Raw genomic sequence first — 20,239 nt, 5'->3', positions numbered from 1 at the left:
AGCAACAGCCTCGTATGTGTTAACCTAAAGGTGCAAATCGCACTACAAATGTATGTAATGCATTGGTTACCATGTTGGAACCAGTTTAGTTCCATTACTTACTAACAATGGCTGCTGCATTTTGAGCTGGCAGTTTAACCATTAGAAACAGACCTTTGTGCATTGCGTAGAGTACCCTATCAAAAAATTATGCTCGAGCCTGTGAGATCAGGAAAAGGGAAGCACCGACAGTTTTTTTTTTAAACAGTTTTTTAAAACCACAATTTTGATGTAAAGTTTTGATTGCATATTTTTAAAATGAAGTCATGTTATCATTGTTCATTGAGAAAAATTATGTTGTTTACTATTAACCATTCACAGTGTTTGTCATGCCAGTGACTGAATATCCATAATCACACACTGTGTTTACAGATTTCAATTTTTCTTTTGGTCTTCATTAGTTTTCTAATTTTTTTTTACAAACTTTAGGGAGTTTAATGAAGTGTGACATTTAATGAACTGTAAGAATGAGTCAGGGATGTGCCAAGAGAGCAGGAGACTGGCATAGTTTCACGTTCACTTTCAATTTCAATTTCAATGACATGGCTTTTACTTACTTTTAAAAAGAACCATTAATGTAGACATGGCTTAGTTGTTAAATATATATTTCTAGAATCAGCATATGATTTATGCCATATCCTATATCTTTCCTTCACCCAGATGGAGGCTCAGTTGCTGGGTATATTCATGGAGTGATAAATTAGTTTAGGAAATCAAGGACTCTGCAGATAGTGCAGGAATGGTATTGAGATAAAATATGATGCCGGGTTTTGCTGAATGACAGAGCAGGCATGAAGAGATAACTGGTCTGTTCCCTTTCCTATTTCTTACATGCAGATTGCTTGATTATCATTGCTGGTGTATTCACTGCCTGCATTTTGAGCACCATGTATTCTGCATTACGACATAGTAAAATGTCATTTTGTACAGAATGGGCGCCTCACTAGGACGGTGAACATTTTTTGCTAATCCTTAGGTGATCCTAAGAAGGTGTTGTCTAGCTCCTTTCTTGAGCTGCTCTAGTTAGTGTCAGGTTGGGCACAGAGCTCTAGGCTTTAGACCCAGCCATAATGAGAGGTCAGTGAACTATTTGTGAAGGGAAATCTGCAGGTGATGGCATTCACCTTTGTCTGCTGCCCTTGACCTTTGTGGTACAGGGGCTGTGATTCGTGAGGTGTTCACTGAGTATCTGGGTGGGCCCCTGCCAATTGCTGACAGTGGATGACACACACTGCAGCTCTGGAGATGCAAAGGATTAATTCTGGGTAGTGGCCGGGTGCCAGCCGAGCAGCTGCTTTGTTCAAGATCGCTTTATTTTATTCATATTCCTGAAGTTGAGTTCTAAGTGCAAGCAAAGGGAAATCCACCATACTCCTGATGTGAACATCAATTTCTCAAACTTCTGGTAATTGCACCTTCCCCCCACATTCCCATTCCCATTCACATTCACATTCACATTCACATGATGTTCACATTCCCCATTCCTATTTGTCTCTCTCACCTATCTCCTTACCTGCCCATCACCTCCCTCTGGTGCTCCTCCCCCTTCCCTTTCTTCCTTGGCCTTCTGTGCTCCCCTGTCAGATTCCCCATCCTCCAGGCCTCTGTTTCTTTCTCCAATGAATTTCCCAGCTCTGTACTTCACCCTTTCCCCTCTTCTAGTTCCATCTATCACTTCTTGTACTTCCTCGCACTTTCTTGCTCTGACTTCTCATCGCCTTTTTGTCTAGTCCTGATGAAGGGTCTCGGCCCAAAACGTCGACTGTTTACTCTTTTTTATAGATGCTGCCTGACCTGCTGAGTTCCTCCAGCATTTTGTGTGTGTTGCTTTGATTTCCAGCATCTGCAGATTGTCTCTTGTTTGTTGTCTGGATGTGCCTTGTAGATGATGGAACTGGGGAGACAGGAAGTGAATTAATTGCCATGTAATGCCCAGATATGAACTGCTGTTGTAGCTGAGTATTTGTATGGGTGCTCCAGTTAAAAGCTCTGGTGTGTGGAGACTCCCGAGGTAATATTGGTGCGGATCTCAGTTGTAGTAGCGTCATTTGATGTGTAGGGTAGTTGACTAGATTCTCTTTTGTTGGAGATAGCCATGTGTGGCGTGAATATTCTTTCCCACTTACCATGAAAGCCTGAGTGTTGTCTGGGTCTTTCTGTATGCATGCATATACAACTTCAGCTTCAGAACATGGAGTTGAACATTTGCAATAATTGTGTGACCCCACTCCTGACCTTATGATGGATGGGATGCTGAGGCATTTGAAAGTGGCCAACAACAGTGCCGGTTGTAAAGTCACTGGTTGTAAAGATTGTGAAAGATGCCATGTAAACGCAAGGCTCTCTTTTTTATTACGTGTGAGTTAATATGCTTGTCTGTTGCACAATGAAAGGGGAAAAGGCCCTTGTTGTATCACTTAATTTGTCAAGAGGGAGCTGTGCAAGTTAGTTTCTCAGATACATGCCAACACAAAAAAAACTTTGAATTATTGAATCCTCATCCACTTAGCAGGGTATTCACATTTCATAACTCATGATGCTTCTAGGCTCTCCTTCTCTGCCTCATGCTGTCTCTGTCTCTGTCCCTCTGTCTGTCATTGTCCCTCTCTGTCCCTCTGCCTCTCTGTCTCTTTCTCTCTCTCTCCCTCTATCTATCTGTCTGTCTCTCTGTCTCTGCCTCTCTCTGTCTGTCTAATTTTCTTTCCAGCCACCCCCTCTTTTCTGATTCCTTTCTTATTCCGTTGTCTTTCCTTTGCATATTACAAATTCAAACTAGTTGGTGTGATCAATGTAACAACCGGACAAAGTCTCAGAGGTGATAGTAAATAGTACGGTACGTGGGAGATTAGTTGGGTGTTTCCAATTTTAATTATCTTGACATGGTGGAATTTAATTGAAATTGCAAAATACTTAAGGAAACATAATATTCAAAATAAGTGTGATATTTTGTTTCAGGCATAGATTGATGGTCCAGACAAAATGGTACAAGTGATCGGACGTGTGGGATTGTTCTTTTCTGAGAGTTATTTCTATTTAGTCCAGGCCATCCCTAGTTTAAAAAAGGATTCCTTTTTAAAAGACATTAATTAGGTCTACTTTGTCCATATGTCAGAAAATACACAAATGCTAACAATACCTTCACAATATCAAAATGAAGCTATTTGATAAGGATGAAATAACATGAACGTTTATTTATTGTCTCGCCTTGCCTGGTTACAATGGCATATAATTAGAATATCACACATTCAACGGCTTGTTTCAGTGGGCTGTGAGTATGTTATATTTTTATTAAGAGTATCATTGCACAAATATCAATAGAAGCGATGGCCTGTCAATTTCCAAAGCAATTCTCCTAAGTGGCCTCTCACCATGAAACTTCTGGGCTGTGTTCTTAAGAGACAATGGTATCTGATTACTGATTACATAAAAACACAGATGTCTTTTTTTCAAGACCGGTTTTCAATTGAATTGAATATTATTTACAAGAAGCAACACATACAAAATGCTGAAGGAACTCAACAGGACGGGCAGTAACTATGGAAATGAATAGGTAGTTGATGTTTTAGTCTAAGACCCTTATTCAGGACTGAGAAGGAAGGGGGAACTCTTTTATATGTATGGATGTTTCTAATTTGGATTTTCATAAACTTGGGGTTCCACCTGTTCTAATTAATTGAGTGAATAGTGTCTGGACATGGGAAGCAGAATGTATGGCCTGATAATGAGACCCTTTGCTGTGATTTGTAATTTAAAAACAGATCTGCAGAGCAGCATCAAGGTGGGACCGTCAAAAGAAACTATATTCTAACATGGGTCTGAGGTAATTCGACAATCAACAACAACCAAAGAAAGGAGAAGAAAAAATTGAGTTGGAAGAATAGTATTGCAGGGCATATGTCGGCTGAAAAATGACAGGCCAAAAAGGAGGCAAGATAAAGGGCCACAATGGAGGAGGCCATCAAAACAATGAATGAAATCAAATAAAAGGATTAGAAAAGGCTGATCTTGCCTTCAAGCAGAAGAAGGAATAGCAGAATTGCAAGAGATAGAATGAAAGCTGCAAGCAAAAAGTAAAAACACAAAATGCTGGCAGAACTCAGCAGGCCAGACAACATCTATGGGAGGAGGTAGTGATGACGTTTCGGGCCGAAACCCTTCATCAGGAGTACATGTGTTGGGGGCATTAAAAGATTGAACAAAATATAATTGATACACTGAAACATGCAAATTAGACTTTGCTAAAGCTATTATATGTAACTTTCTACAGAGAGTGGCGGACTACATTTGCAAAGTGCTATTGGTTGCATGAACTACATTCTCCGGAAATTATATATTTGATTAAAACTCCAATTAAAAGTTGCTCCTGAAAATAAAATCCACAATCCTAATCCTACTGAACTGACTCCAAATACCACATTAGGACACAACTAATCACAAATAAATGTTAATGCCTTTAGGGATTGGTCACTGGAATTAAAAAAAAACAATTTAGAAAATGTTTGTGTTATCTAAAGAGATAAATTAATTTATGTGAAACAAACACACACACACACACACACACACACACACACACACACACACACACACACACACAATGCTGGAGGAACATGGCAAAAATTTATGTGGAAATTCATTTTTAATTACAGAACATAAATTGGATTCAGAATGTTGTTACTTCAGTTTTTTGATATTTCCTGATTAAAACTTCTAATGTATTATTCTAATTGGGCAAGGGTGAGTAGCCAACATGGCCAAAGATATCGCCAAAGATTACATCTGTGCTTCCTCAGATGGTCCCACCCAATTTAAGAAATGCATACATAATGAAGTCAGCTCATCAGCCTATAGGAATTTAGGGGACTGTTTCACACAAAAACACTTTACCGGATAAAGACAATTTTCACTTTCATATATTTTACACCTTTATGCATCTTTAGACAAATACGTATCGAGGACTGCTAGAGATCTAGGCTGTCTAGAGTTAATCATCCCAAAACGAAATTTCACATATATCAGTGTTCGAGGAAACAAAAATATATCTAATCTAAAGGGCAGAAAATTCTGTTAACCAGAGGAAGAAGATCTAAAAATACTGTAAGCTGCACCAAACTGCGATAGCAGGAAATGGTAGAAATGCTTTACAATAAATGGAAGTTACCCCAAGCTGAAAACATTGTCCAGCGCTGGAAGGTATCTGCATCCACATGCAGAAGCCACTAAAATCCTTCCATGCAGCACACAGTCTGAATTTCCCTTTCCTGAGTTACCAGTCTCAGCTGCATATTTTAGACTATAAGACCATAAAATATAGGAGCAGAATTAGGCCATTTGGCCCATCGAGTCTGCTCTGCCATTTCAACATGGCTGATCCTCTCAGCCCCAGTAGGCAGCTTTAACGAAGCAAAGGCAGAAATGGTGACTGAATTAACATTGGCTTGTAGTTGCTGGATGTTTCCAAGTGGCCAGCTAAAGAGCAACATCTGAGTCCATTTGCTGTCTGGGCACTGGAATCTGAGGTAGTATGCAGTAAATAGGATACAAAATGAAGGAAAGAATAGAAGAAATGATTTCAGTAATTATCTTCAACCCCTCTATAAGCTTTGATTGACTCACTAGTAAATGTCTGAGACAGAATCAGATTGCCTTCAAGCTTGGTCAAATTTATCCTCAGGAGGACTTAACAATCACATACAGGCACCATTAGTAAGATCTGCTGCATTCACATACACAACATTGCTCCATTCCACTCCTTGTATTTTCTGATCTGCTGCTGAAATACTCATCCATGGCTTCATTATTCTAGACCTTTTGATGATAGTAGAAGTTTGCTAGAGTATAGGAGGGAGATGGAAACTCGGGTGGAGTGCTGCCACAACAACAACCTCTTACTCCGTGTCAGCAAGACCAGGGAGATGATTGTTGACTTCAGGAGGAGAAAATAGGAGGTCCATGAGCCAGTCCTCATTTGGGGATCAGAGGTGGAGAAGATCCACAAATTTAAATTCCTCGGTATTAGCTTTTCAGAGGACCTGTCCAGGGTTCAGCATGTAAGTGCAATTATGAAGAAAGCATGGCAGCGCCCTTGCTTCCTTAGGAGTCTGTGAAGATTTGGCATGACATCCACAACTTTGACAATCTTCTACAGATGTGTGGTGGAGAGTATATTGACTGGCTGCACCACAGTCTGGTATGGAAACACCAATGCTCTTGAATGGAAAACCCTTCAAAAAGGTAGTGGGTATGGCCCAGTTGATCACAGGTAAAGCTCTCCCCACCATTCAGGACAGCTGCATGGAACATTGTCGCAGGAAGGCAGCATCCATCATTAGGGACCTCCACCACCCAGGTTCTCACTGCTGCCATCAGGAAGAAGGTGCAGGAGCCTCAGGACTCACACCACCAAGACAGCTATTACCCCTCAGCCATCAGGAAGAAGGTGCAGGAGCCTCAGGGCTCACACCACCAAGACAGTTATTACCCCTCAGCCATCAGGAAGAAGGTGCAGGAGCCTCAGGGCTCACACCACCAAGACAGTTATTACCCCTCAGCCATCAGGAAGAAGGTGCAGGAGCCTCAGGACTCACACCACCAAGACAGTTATTACCCCTCAGCCATCAGGAAGAAGGTGCAGGAGCCTCAGGGCTCACACCACCAAGACAGTTATTACCCCTCAGCCATCAGGAAGAAGGTGCAGGAGCCTCAGGGCTCACACCACCAAGACAGTTATTACCCCTCAACCATCAGGAAGAAGGTGCAGGAGCCTCAGGGCTCACACCACCAAGACAGTTATTACCCCTCAGCCATCAGGAAGAAGGTGCAGGAGCCTCAGGGCTCACACCACCAAGACAGTTATTACCCCTCAACCATCAGGAAGAAGGTGCAGGAGCCTCAGGGCTCACACCACCAAGACAGTTATTACCCCTCAGCCATCAGGAAGAAGGTGCAGGAGCCTCACGGCTCACACCACCAAGACAGTTATTACCCCTCAGCCATCAGGAAGAAGGTGCAGGAGCCTCAGGGCTCACACCACCAAGACAGTTATTACCCCTCAACGATCAGGAAGAAGGTGCAGGAGCCTCAGGGCTCACACCACCAAGACAGTTATTACCCCTCAGCCATCAGGAAGAAGGTGCAGGAGCCTCAGGGCTCATACCACCAAGACAGTTATTACCCCTCAGCCATCAGGAAGAAGGTGCAGGAGCCTCAGGGCTCACACCACCAAGACAGTTATTACCCCTCAGCCATCAGGAAGAAGGTGCAGGAGCCTCAGGGCTCACACCACCAAGACAGTTATTACCCCTCAGCCATCAGGAAGAAGGTGCAGGAGCCTCAGGGCTCACACCACCAAGACAGTTATTACCCCTCAGCCATCAGGAAGAAGGTACAGGAGCTTTGGGGCTCATGTCACCAGAACAGTTATTAATCCTCAGCCATCAGGCTTTTCAGCCAGTGAGGATAACTTCACTCAACTGCACTTGCCTCATCATGGAAATATTCCCACAACCTATGACTCACTTTCAAGGACTCTTCATCTCATGTTCTTGAAATTTATTACTCATTTATTGTTATTATTTCTTTCTTTTTGTATTTACACAGTTTGTTACCCTTTGCACATTGGTTGTATGCCCAGTTGGTGCAGTCTTTCATTATTATGGTTCTTGGATTTACTGAGTGTACCTGCAGGAAAATGAATCTCAGGGTTCTGTATGGTGATGTATATGTACTTCGAAAAATAAACTTACTTTGAACTTTGGAGCATTTGATGACATGACAAATCTTAAGCTTCTAAGAAAGTAGTTTTAGCTACGTTACTGGGAAGAGACATGGAAGTTCAGATCAAGAGGGAGCAGTACTGTTTTAGTAGGAGTTATAACTGAAGCAGTGAATCTGAACCTGCGATGTAGCATAGACACTACATTGCCTTTTACTGCACTTTTTTTTTCACTCTAGCAAAATAAGCGTGATGTCTTCTTATAGACATTAGGAGTTTGGGTTGCACATTCTAATTTGTTTTTAGTACCTGCTTAGCTCAGCCGCATTTATGGGAGCAATAAAGAACAGTGAGGAACAATCTTTAAAATGCATGGCCATGAAGCAATGCCTAGAGTGGAAGCTGAAATTGCATGGTTTCACCCCCAGTGCAGTGTCTATGTAGATGGGAGGGAATGACTGGTCAGGTTCTTAAAGGAATGGTTGGGTAGCTCTTTCACATCAAGCCCCTCTGGTATAAATCTCCAGATGCTGAATGACAGCATTGCTTTGTAGCTGAGTACAGGCAGGATGTTGACTTTATCTAGGGCATTTTTCACTGCTGCTCTGTAGTACTGGTGCAAGAAACGACCTTATGTGTTTTAGTTATTTTTTCCCTGAAGAATGAAAAGAGAGTATTTGTCAAACTGTTTCAGATATTCAGGAATACGCTTGAACATGATACACAAAAATATTAACTGAAGTGCAGAGTTGGCCATACAGTAAATCATAACCAAAGCATTTAATTGTGTGATGAAAGTTGATGTAGTGTGAACCCTTCTTATTGAATTCCTAACCTTTATTCTATCTTTAAGCAAAAATGCCTGGACAGTTCCCCACATGGAATTAAAGGCCATGTTGCCAAAACTTACAATAGTTTGTTTGCAAGGAGTCATTAACATGTTAAGAGGTTATGTGTGCAGCTATTTATTTATGGTACATTTGTGTGATTCAGGGTGATCAAATGAGGGAGAAGAGAATTATGATAAAATTAAGAATGTTTTCAAAGTAGGAATCTTGCTTTCATAAGTTGATTGATTTTCTGTCGTAACCAACAGTTCTGTTTCGTACAGTTCTAGATGGCTGCTGAGTCCAAGTTGTGAGTGAGAACAGTCCACAGTAAGGACATGGCCTCAACACTCATTGTCCCTGCCCTCTCAAGGACTTAGACTTGTGAGTCAGACTTGCCAATGGATGCCAAGAATTGACCTCAGACTGCACATATGGAATCACTTTAGCATTTTGAGATATGTCAACTTTGATATCCATGTGTACGTTCAATCGTAATGCTTCATACTCCTTTTACTTCAAAGCAGGCCAGATCCCTTAGTGCGACTGGAAGTTTGTTTTCTCTTTCTTGACCCCCTTCTGCTGGAGAACTCCTAGCATACACCGCATGGTGCACTGCATTGCCTCCTAGGTTGTCGTACTAAATGAGTCTGCCTGACCCTCCCGAAGGTGATATTGGGCTGACAATTTGATTGTTATAATATTCAGAATCAGGATTATTGTCACTGACGTTAGTTGTGGAAATTGGTGTCCTGGGAACCAGTGCAAGTGAGATATTGGTAAAGTTGAGGCAGTTCTTACTCTGGAATAGGAGTGGCTTGGATGCATTGGTGTGTATTAAGTGAGTTTAGAAAAGCCACGTCTGTGGGTGAAAAGGCATAAATGACTATGTCAACAGCAGATGGTCTGAACTCAGGTGCAGATGAACTGAAAGTGGATGTTTTTGTGATGGTATGTGTAAGTGTTTAGCAACCGTGCTGAGGTTCTGAACAGACGAGTTCAGTTTAAAGCACTGGACAAGAAGGGGAGTACCTCAGTGATGAAGGCACAGAGTTTTGTGGTTGCATTCAAGGACAATTGCGTTCATTGAAATATTAACTTGTGGGCCATCCAAGAAGTTGAATGGAGAGTCTCAAATGACAATGTTAGGAACTAAAATGCAAAGCCACCTCATTCATGTGGGACATTGAAGTTTAAACATCCAAACTGTGCAATGGGTTAATGAGTTGGTAATATTAACCTCTGTATAGAGAGCATTAGAAGAGGTTTCACTCAACGGCTGTAAAATGCATTGTGCATGATCATTTGAAATCGCTGGGAAAGGTACTCCAAAGCCATGTTATTGCATCACTTTCTGTTTCTTGGCATCTGCACTCAGGTTAGCTATTTGTTACACTTGCTTTTTGTACAGCTTCTAGCATCCATCTTAGACTGCGTTTGATATGTAGCTGTATTTTGTATGCACTCTAGTTAGGCGTGAATATTAGGCATGCACAACTAAATATTTCAATGTTTCTCTGTATTTTATGTCAAGCAGAAAAACATAAATACTGTACAGCAAAGGAGCTGAAATAGGCTAGATCAGTCTCTATGCCCAAAAGTAAAACTATTGTTTTTTATTCATCCATGTACTGGATTAAGCATTCTGATCTTCCCACATTAAAAGGTGTTTCATGAATGAAATGTGTTAATTTTTTTAGTATGTCTCACAAATATTAAGATGGACTTTCTGGACCAAATTGACAGAATTGTTTCAAAAGTGTGAATATTTGGTCATATTGCAAATTTATAGCAAATGAAATTTGGTGGCTGGCTAGTATGTTTTCTCAATGAATATTCATAAGAAAAAGAAGTTGCAATTATAGAGCCACTTGCAAAATATGAGGACAGTTGCAAAGCTAAAGATGTATTTCTGAAATATATTAACTGTTGTTGGAAATTGTTAGCATTTATGATGCAATGCCTACTTTATGTGATAATACTTATAATGATAATCAGACACTCACCCCCACACTTTCACATAGATATGATGACAGGGTGTAGAATACATCTATTTATATGAGGTTTAAAGTGTGACATATCCTTCTCTATCAAAAATAAGCATATTTTATTTTGGTTTGGGTTCCATGCAAGTGTAGAATTTATGGAGAAATGGAATGTTGGATACTGAGGTGACTCCAATAGTTTTTTCCTCCATTTGGTTCATCCTTTTTCTTACTCCTTAAATGGATTGGTGACGTTGGTAGGCACAGATTAATCTCTGGTACCTAGCCAAAATACATGCACCATGTTGTCAGATTTTAGACTATGGAATTTATTGATTAAGGTGGTAGCGCTGAGGAACACAAACCCCAATGCATTTGCACGTCAGACATTCAGTGCACTATGTTGAGGTCAAAGGTCAGTAAATTCAGACTGAGCATGTTATTGATCACAGCCAGATGGCCACAGTGCACCTTTCAGCTCTTAGGTCAGTTATTGAGTCCATTAGCGGGTCCAAATTTAATTTTAAAAAAATGTACTGGCCAATAAAAACACAGCTGAACTACACTTTTCATTTTATTATTGTTATTATTATATTATTGAATCAAGATTTGAGTTGAAATTTAATAAATGCAGCACTGAATGCAGAGTCGATGATTATAGAAAATCTATAATCAAAGCCAGATACAAGTTATCAAAAAAATCAAATCTTTAATTATTGCAGTTACAATCACAAGTATAATGGATGAACCTTCCATGCAATGTACATATATACAGAGAGCCAGAGGCATAAAACATATCAGCTTCCCAGCAATTTATTATCTTGCAATCAGAAGATATACAATACTGTGCAAAAGTAGAATAAGAATATGTAAAGCAAAGGAGCTTTCAAAAATAATGAAATGAAAAATTAATAAAAAAATACTGTCAAGAGCAGTAAACAGTAAAAAAAAATTAAATTAAATCAATATTTGGTGTGACCACCCTTTGTCTCTAAAACTGCATCAATTCTCTTAGGTACACTGTCATTCAGTTTTATCAGAAAATTGGCTGGTAGGTTTTTCCAAATGTCTTGAAGAACTTGCCACAGTTCTTCAGACGTTGACTGTCTCGCTTGCTTCTGACTCTCCAGGTAATCCCAGACAGCCTCGATGATATTGAAATCAGGGCTCTGTGGAGGCCATACCATCAGAAACCACATAAAAAATCTAGACTGCCCAAGACCTTTGCATAGTACAGTACAACTTAAGTACTTGTGTTAAAATGAATGAGAGTTGTGTTGCTTCTGGTGAATTGGTAGTACTGTGTTTCCCTGTGTGAAGTGGAACATCAGGACTGTCATCTTCACGCCGCTACAGTTAGACACGGGCAGCGTGGCTGCCTCAGAGTTCCAGTAACCAGGTTCAGTCCTGACATTCAGTGCTGCCCATGTGAAGCTTGCTCGTTCTCCCTGTGGCATTGTGGATTTCCCTTAAGGGCTCTGCTTTCCATTTTTATCACAAATATATGTGGGCTGGTGGACTAATTTGTCAGTGTAAATTACCCCGAGTGTATGTGGCTGGCGGGTAAATCAGGATGAAGTCAATGGATGAGTGCGAGACAGTGGGTTATAAGGGGGGGAGTTGATGGATTTGCTCTGAAAGCTGGCATAGACTTGATAGAAATATGAATATGAAGCCCATCAATTCATGTCAGTCCATCATCTTAATGAACATGTAGAATAGGTTTTCAGATCTTTTTAAAAATTTATTATCAAAGTATGTATATGTCACCATATACTACCCTGAGATTCCATATACTATATTTTGTTCATATTTCCTTTAAACTTGGTGAACTGGAGCATTCCTTTGAATGATACGCATCTATCATATTTCAGTACCGCGTACTGAATATCAACATTGTGTATGAATGAAATTACAGCTAAGACATACTTTAAAATTACAGCATGATTGCATAAGATCTGAATTTACAAGTGTGCTTAGGCCAATAAAAGGCCACCACACCATAAATCAGGAATGGAGAACTGACTAATTAACAGTTAGTTAGATAAGGCACTCTACGGAGAGTTAGATAAGACTCCTTTCAAATTAATACTTAATATAAGCATGAAATGTGCTCCAGCTTCATCTGAAGCTGGTTTGTTTCTCCTGAGAGTTCAAGAAGTAGATGATCTCAGTGAAAATATATTTTATTTCTAATTTTCAGAATGAGAGATGAAAACTGAATAAAATTTTACAGTCATAATTAAAATGGAAAAAGAAAAGGTTAATAAAGTGTTTAAAGGACATTAACGATTTTTATTGAGAACGTATATTAAATAACGTCTGTATTGGGCTTTCTTTTCATGGTTTTTAATTTCTATTTTATTGATCCCTAGTGTGATAATGCATAGAAATTGTTTCCCAATGACACCTGATTGAAAAACTCCAAAACATGGACCTTTATACCTCCCCCTGCAACTGGATCCTCAACTTCCTAACAAACAGTGTGGATTGGAAATAATATCTCCACCTCGCTGACAATCAACATTGGCACGCCTCAAGAGTGTGTATTTAGCCCGCTGCTCTACTCTCTCTACACTCATGACTAGACACAGCTCAAATGCCATCTATAAATTTGCTTTAAATACAACTATTGCTGGCAGACTTTCAGAGGGTGACATGAAGGCATGAGATATACCAGCAAGTTGAGTGGTGTCACAGCAACAACCTGCTGCTGTCTTCACATTCAAGTTTGATGTGTTCAAAGATGCTTTTCTGCACAGAACTGTTTTAATGTGTGGTTATTTGAGCTACTGTTGCCTTCCAATCAGCTTGAACCAGTCTGGAAATCCAGCTCTGACCTCTCTCATTTAAAACCCACAAAACAGCTGAGAATATCCATCTACAAAAAGAATGGATGTATTTTTGTTTCTCGCACAATTCGCTGTAAACTCTAGAGACTGCTGTGTGTGAAATACCAAGAGATCAGCAGTTGTTGAGATACTGAAACCACCCCACCTATCGCTAACAATCATTGCACGGTCAAGGTCACTCAGATCACGTTTCTTCCTAATTCGGATGTCTGGTCTAAGCATCGTGCTCCTGATCATGTCTACATGCTTTTATGCATTGTGTTGCTGCCATAGGATTGGCTGATTAGGTATTTGTGTTTTGAGCAGGTGTACAGGTATACCTGGCTACTGAGTGTACATATGCTGTGTTGTTCTAGTAAATCGAAGAAGGGGATTAATCAGGCTGCAACTCCCAATTTGTATCATTGGAACCCAACAATGACAGATGGCATGAAGCCTAATAAGTCAGCTCCATCTTGGGTACTAGCCTACAAAGTACCCAGGACGTCTTCAGGGAGCGGTGTCTCAGAAAGGCAGCCTCGATTATTAAGGACCCCCAGCACCCAGGGCATGCCCTTTTCTCACTGTTACCATCAGGAAGCGAGTACAGAAGCCTGAAGGCACTCACTCAGCAATTCAGGAACAGCTTCTTCCCCTCTGCCATCCGATTCCTAAATGAACATTGTACCCATGAACACTACCTCACTTTTTTTTAATATAGATTATTTCTGTTTTTGCACAATTTTTTAATCTATTCAATACAAGTATACTGTAATTGATTTTTTTTCTCTTTTACATTATGTATTTCATTGAACTGCTCCTGCTAAGTCAACAAATTTCACGACACATGCTGGTGATAACAAACCTGATTCTGATTCTGTTAGCTAGTTTATAAAGAGTAACTGGATGTATTCTTTCTTTGCTGCTGCCTGCTGATAGTGAAGGGAATCATTCGACTATTCTTTAGTTTCATAAAGTTGCAATATGAAAGAGGGTGCAGTGTACATTCACTGTATACAGTGTCATGCAAAAGTTTGGGCACCCCGATCAAGATTTCTGTTACTGTGAATGGCTAAACGAGTAAAAGATGACCTGATTTCCAAAAGGCATAAAGTTAAAGATGACGCATTTCTTTAATATTTTAAGCAAGATTACTTTTTTATTTCCATCTTTTACAGTTTCAAAATAACAAAAAAGGGAAAGGTCCCAAAGCAAAGGTTTGGGCACCCTGCATGGTCAGTACTTAGTAACACCCCCTTTGGCAAATATCACAGCTTGTAAACGCTTTCTGTGGCCAGCTAAGGGTCTTTCAATTCTTGTTTGGGGGATTTTCGCCCATTCTTCCTTGCAAAAGGCTTCTAGTCTGTGAGATTCTTGGGCCGTCTTACATGCACTGCTCTTTTGAGGTCTGTCCACAGGTTTTCGATGATGTTTAGGTCGGGGGACTGTGAGGGCCATGGCAAAACCTTCAGCTTGCACCTCTTGAGGTAGTCCATTGTGGATTTTGAGGTGTGTTTAGGATCATTATCCTGTTGTAGAAGCCGTCCTCTTTTCATCTTCAGCATTTTTACAGACGGTGTGATGTTTGCTTCCAGAATTTGCTGGTATTTAATTGAATTCATTCTTCCCGCTGTCAGTGAAATGTTCCCCATGCCACTGTCTGCAACAGAAGCACAAAGCATGATCCAGCCCCCGTGCTTAACAGTTGGAGAGCTGTTCTTTTCATGAAATTCTGCACCCTTTTTCTCCAAACATACCTTTGCTCATTGCGGCTAAATGTTCTATTTTAACTTCATCAGTCCACAGGACTTGTTTCCAAAATGCATCAGGCTTGTTTAGATGATCCTTTGCAGACTTCTGACACTGAATTTTGTGATGAGGATGCAGGAAAGGTTTTCTTCTGATGACTCTTCCATGAAGGTCATATTTGTGCAGGTGTCTCTGCACAGTAGAACAGTGCACCACCACTCCAGAGTCTGCTAAATCTTCATTCAAATGGGGGCTTTGATTTGCCTTTCTAGCAGTCCTACGAGCGGTTCTCTCAGAAAGTTTTCTTGGTCTTCCAGACCTCAACTTGACCTCCACCATTCCTGTTAACTGCCATTTCTTAATTACATTATGAACTGAGGAAATGGCTACTTGAAAACGCTTTTCTATCTTCTTATAGCCTTCTCCTGCTTTGTGGGCATTTTCAGAGTGCTAGGCAGCTGCTTAGAGGACCCCATGGCTGATGATTGTTGGGAAAAGGTTTGAGGAGTCAGGGTATTTATAAAGCTTTGAAATTTGCATTACCTGGCCTTTCCTAATGATGGCTGTGAACAAGCCATAGCCCTAACAAGCTAATTAAGGTCTGAGACCTTGATAAAAGTTATCTGAGAGCTCAAATCTCTTAGGGTGCCTGAACTTTTGCATGGTGCTCCTTTCCTTTTTTTCACTCTAAAATTGTACAAAACAAAAATAGTACACTAATGTTGCTTAAAATGTTGAAAAGAATGTTTCATCGTTAACTTTATGACTTTTGGAGATCAGTTCATCTTCTACTCACTTAACTATTCACAGTAACAGAAATTTTGACCAGGGGTGCCCAAACCTTTGCATGCCACTGTATAATACAGCAGTGATGTGGCATGATTCATTTAGCAAATGCAGTTTAGTATCTTTGGCTTTTACATTTCCAGTAGGGTTGTTTGAGCTCAAATTGAGGACAGAGCAGGTCAATTCATTTCTGTGATCTGGAGGTGGGAATCTGTTACTGCAATGATTGATGTGATCAGCTAATCTGAATAGAATATTTTACAACACTTGTTATCCTGTTTAGCTGAAGCAGGTTGATAGGTGGTCAGAACTCCTTTGGTCTGATCAGAAGTAACTGGGGGCTGCCGCCTGCAGAATCTCTTGATCCTCTTGTTAGAAAACATCGCTCTTCCTGTCGACTTCTGGCACAAGGACTTTGAGTGCAATTTTGGAATCACGTGGTATCTTCCCTGTTATCTGCTTCTAGGTTGGAATAATTTCCAGAGTGCTTTCCAGCACCAGTTCCAGACACAGCAGCCCGCATCTCATCAGCTGATGTCGTGTTGCTAACTGTTTGTGATAAGGACTGTGCAATTAACTCTGGCTTCAGACATGGGTGAATCATGTATGTAATTCCCATGTCTGTGTTCAGAGCTGTACTAGTTAGTGTAGTTAGTGTCCCACTCATTAATGGGGGGGGGGGGGGCGGGATGGTGGGGGGTTATAGCAACATTTATGTCACAAGTGAAAATTTTGTCCAGGATGCAAGTAGATCTGTAAAAATCCAGATAAAGGTGCATTTCACCAAGATGTCATGGTATATCGATTTGCTGAGTCAATTTCAGTGTCTCATACTCACAATTTTGAATGTGTAACCTACAGTTTCCATGATGTTATGGTATAACAATGTGCTGAAATAACTTCAGTGTGTAATACTCTCAACGTCGAATGTGTATACTGCAGTTTCAGTTCCTCAATACTGCCTGTTCACGGTCTTTCCAATTTCTTCTTTCTCTTATTGTGCACGTGGCACTCATTCACTCAGACACAGGCTCGTGGAGGTCATGCATTGATGTACACACAGACATAAACACCCATGCACATGTGTGATGAATTTCCTCCCAAATAATCCCCAACCAAGCCATCGTCCTTAGAGTTGGATAGAATAAGTTCAATACACAGTAAATCCCGCATCTGCTTTAACTGTAGCATCCGCTCACGGAAAACTTATCTCATCTTTCTCAGTGACTTGCTTAAGTGGAAAGATTCCCTATGTGAATTGAGCCAGAGCATTTTATTGTGATTTAAAGTAATATCATTGCCAGATTACCCAAATGAATTCCAAGTAGTGATTTGACTTCATCCACTTTTACACATATATGTAATCTGTTTATTATATCAACGAGCAGATAGACTGGAGAAGATAAATTTCTCATTGAGATGTTTTCAGCTTCTTATTGCTCCAAGATGTCATGGTATGTCAGTTTGCTGAGTCAATTTCAGTGTCTCATACTCTCAGTTTTGAGTGTGCAACCTACCGTTTCCATGGTGTTATGCTATAACAATGTGCTGTGTAATAAAAGAATTCCCAAGTTAATGTCATGGTTGAGTAGATGCATTTCCTTGTAGACATATGAGATGTATGAGAACAGAGACTTCCAGAGGGTACTCCTCAGGAGAATTGTAGTGCCGTGGAACTAAGGACAGCTGATGAGGTACGAGGCAGGAGACTACAAGAACAAGAAAATTATAGGAATGCAAGATTTCCCTGTATACTCTGGCCAAATTTTTCTGGAAATTGTAGAAGAGTGACATTGAACGATATTGGCCCTTTTTTGGATGGGTTTTAATTAGTGCCTCAGCAGTCAACTAGAGGGGAACTGTGGAAACTGTCTTCAATTTCTCTTGGTTGTGGGACCATTAGTGATAACACAAATCCATTTTAATGAATGAGGGGAAAAGATTAGAAGGTATAGATGGTATTTGTAATTATATATAAGAAAGAGATGTCTTTAATTCTGTGTTGATCCAAGTGACCTCTTGCAGTAAATTTCTGTAGTTGCATTAGCGCTTCACCTGAGTTGAACTTCATTATGCATAAACAGTAGAAATGCTTAACAAATCGGACAGCGTCTGCGGACACAAATTGAGTTAATGACATACACCAGAACCCATGGCAAGGCCAGAGTGCAGTTCCTTTCATCCTGTTCCCTGCATGGATTTTCTTCCATGCTCTCAGTTGCACATTTTCATCACATTCATTCTGACACTGCTGCCTTCCCCAACTGTACTTCAGGTAAGTCTTCCTTTCTTTAACCATGGTTTCTGCACCACCGTAGCTGAGGGGTCTTTAACATGGTTGTGTCATTGCCTTCTTGCCCCTTCTATGCCCAGAGGAAGGATGAGGTTCTCCTTGTCCTCTTCCCTCTCCCCTCTTAGCCTCCACGTGTGCTCCTTAATTTTCAATAAGAAACCTGATGAAAAGCTGTTGACATGAAACTTCTGCTCTGTTTTCCTCTTCACTGATGCTACCATGCCTACAGACACAGGGAATCTGAAATTAAAAAATTAAGGTAACACTGTATTTTGAGGATTTTCCATTATTATTGTTGATACCCAGCAACCTCAACACTTTGCTATGTGCATTACATCTGCTTAGCCATTATGGAGGTGGGGTTTATGGTGCTTGACATAACTTCTATTATTTTGCTTCATGCAGAATCTCATATTTCAAATGCTCTTTTGGCAGGTTGATTTGGAGCCGGAGGGCAAGATTTATATCATGATAGACATGAAGGAAGTGACTTGCGAAGGTAAGAACCAGTCTCTTACCCTGTCATTCAGTAATGGAGGAAGCACAGCACTACTTTTTTTTTCTTGTTAATTAGCAAACCATTTTGGCATATTATGCTATGTGGGTAAGATCATACATTGCCATGGAGGTTGTATTTTACTGGTCAGCCACAACAAAGTTGTTCAGTTTACTGTCATTTAAAGATCATGTATTTAGCTGATAATTTGAAGATGTCAGTGATTCCCAGAAATAACACCATAGAGGGTTCATAGATCCACTATCCTTAGACAATCTTATGCCTATTTTAAAATATGGGACTTCTCTGGTTCAATTTTAGGACAGAATTAGAGTCTTAGAACATTACAGCACAGAAACAAGCCCTTCAGCCCATCTAGTCCTCACTAAGCTGTTATTCCACATAGTCCCATTTACTTACCACTGGACCATGGCCCTTTCATCCATGTACCTATCCAAATGTCTCTTAAATGTTGAAATCAAACTCACATCCACCACATCCACTAGCAGCTCATTCCACACTCTCACCACGCTCTGAGTGAAGAAGCGCCCCCCCCCCCATGTTCCCCTTAAACATTTTGTCTTTCACTCTTAATCCTTTAGTTCTAGTCTCACTGAACCTCAGTGGAAAAAAAAAGCCTGCATGCATTTACCCAATCTATACTCCTCATAATTCCCCCACTCTAGAGAATAAAGTCCTAACTTATTCAACCTTTCCCTGTATTGCAGGTCCTCAAGTCCTGGCAATATCATTACACGTTTTCTCTGCACTCTTTCAACCTTATATATATCTTTTCTAAATTGAAGAAGGCTTAAGAACCTTCTCTCCAAGATCTTTTGGTTGAAGAAATGCCTTAAAATGTACATATATTTTGGGAAGAACTTGGTCAGCATTGAAAAAAATTGAGAGAAGAATATAAATTTGTGTTGTGTGCATGCGTATACTTTAATGGAAAGGGAAGGAGCTGGAATACAAGAACAAAAAGATGGATGTAAAGTGCAGGCTGATGTTTAGATTGGCTACCAAGTTCAATTTCAGGGTCTTCAGTAATGAAAATGTGTTTAGATGACAATACACAGGGTAAGCTGGCAAGAACCCAGTGAAGGAGGACTAACTTTAGTTATGAGACTGATGCACCATCAATAACTCTTGGCGACGTGAGGCGAGATATAGGCTTTTATTGGCTGGAAGAAAGAACAAGCAGCAATTGACCACCACACTGCATCCTGGAGACTGAGGCCGGGGCGGTGTCCCCAATCGCCTTTATACCGGGGTCCGTGGGAGGAGCCACGGTCAGGAGTCAGCAGGGGGAGCGTGTCCAGACAGGTATATGTAGTTCACCACAGAGACCTATCTCATGACAAAAATGTCTGCAAAGGGGTGGACACAACCTCTTCCATCACTAGCAGCGGCCTTCCCAACATTGAGATACTCTTTCATTGCTTAATTGCTAAAAGGGTAAGTACTGAAGCAAAGTAGGACACAGAGAGATAGGAATGGAGACCAAGATAATGATTATCTC

The 20,239-nt window shown here is 40.5% G+C and overlaps 1 protein-coding gene across 7 annotated transcripts in view; it reads left to right on the top strand.

The window, feature by feature from the left end:
• Positions 1-20,239, top strand: part of prkcha (protein kinase C, eta, a) — a 402,904-nt gene that overhangs the window by 238,199 nt on the left and 144,466 nt on the right. For 5 of the 7 annotated variants that reach the window (XM_073039531.1, XM_073039533.1, XM_073039527.1 and 2 more), the window contains one exon: positions 18,657-18,720. In XM_073039531.1, coding sequence (XP_072895632.1) covers positions 18,690-18,720 — 31 coding nt within the window. In that variant the 5' untranslated portion in view covers positions 18,657-18,689. Of the gene's footprint in view, positions 1-9,600; positions 9,956-18,656; positions 18,721-20,239 lie in introns of those variants that run through there. The other 2 variants (XM_073039534.1, XM_073039529.1) reach the window with 2 other exon arrangements.

This window comes from Hemitrygon akajei, chromosome 3 (assembly GCF_048418815.1).
Source record: "Hemitrygon akajei chromosome 3, sHemAka1.3, whole genome shotgun sequence".
Lineage (NCBI taxonomy): Eukaryota > Metazoa > Chordata > Chondrichthyes > Myliobatiformes > Dasyatidae > Hemitrygon > Hemitrygon akajei.
The sequence above is the reverse complement of the archived record's forward strand: the minus strand, read 5'-3'. Positions and strand labels throughout refer to the sequence as shown.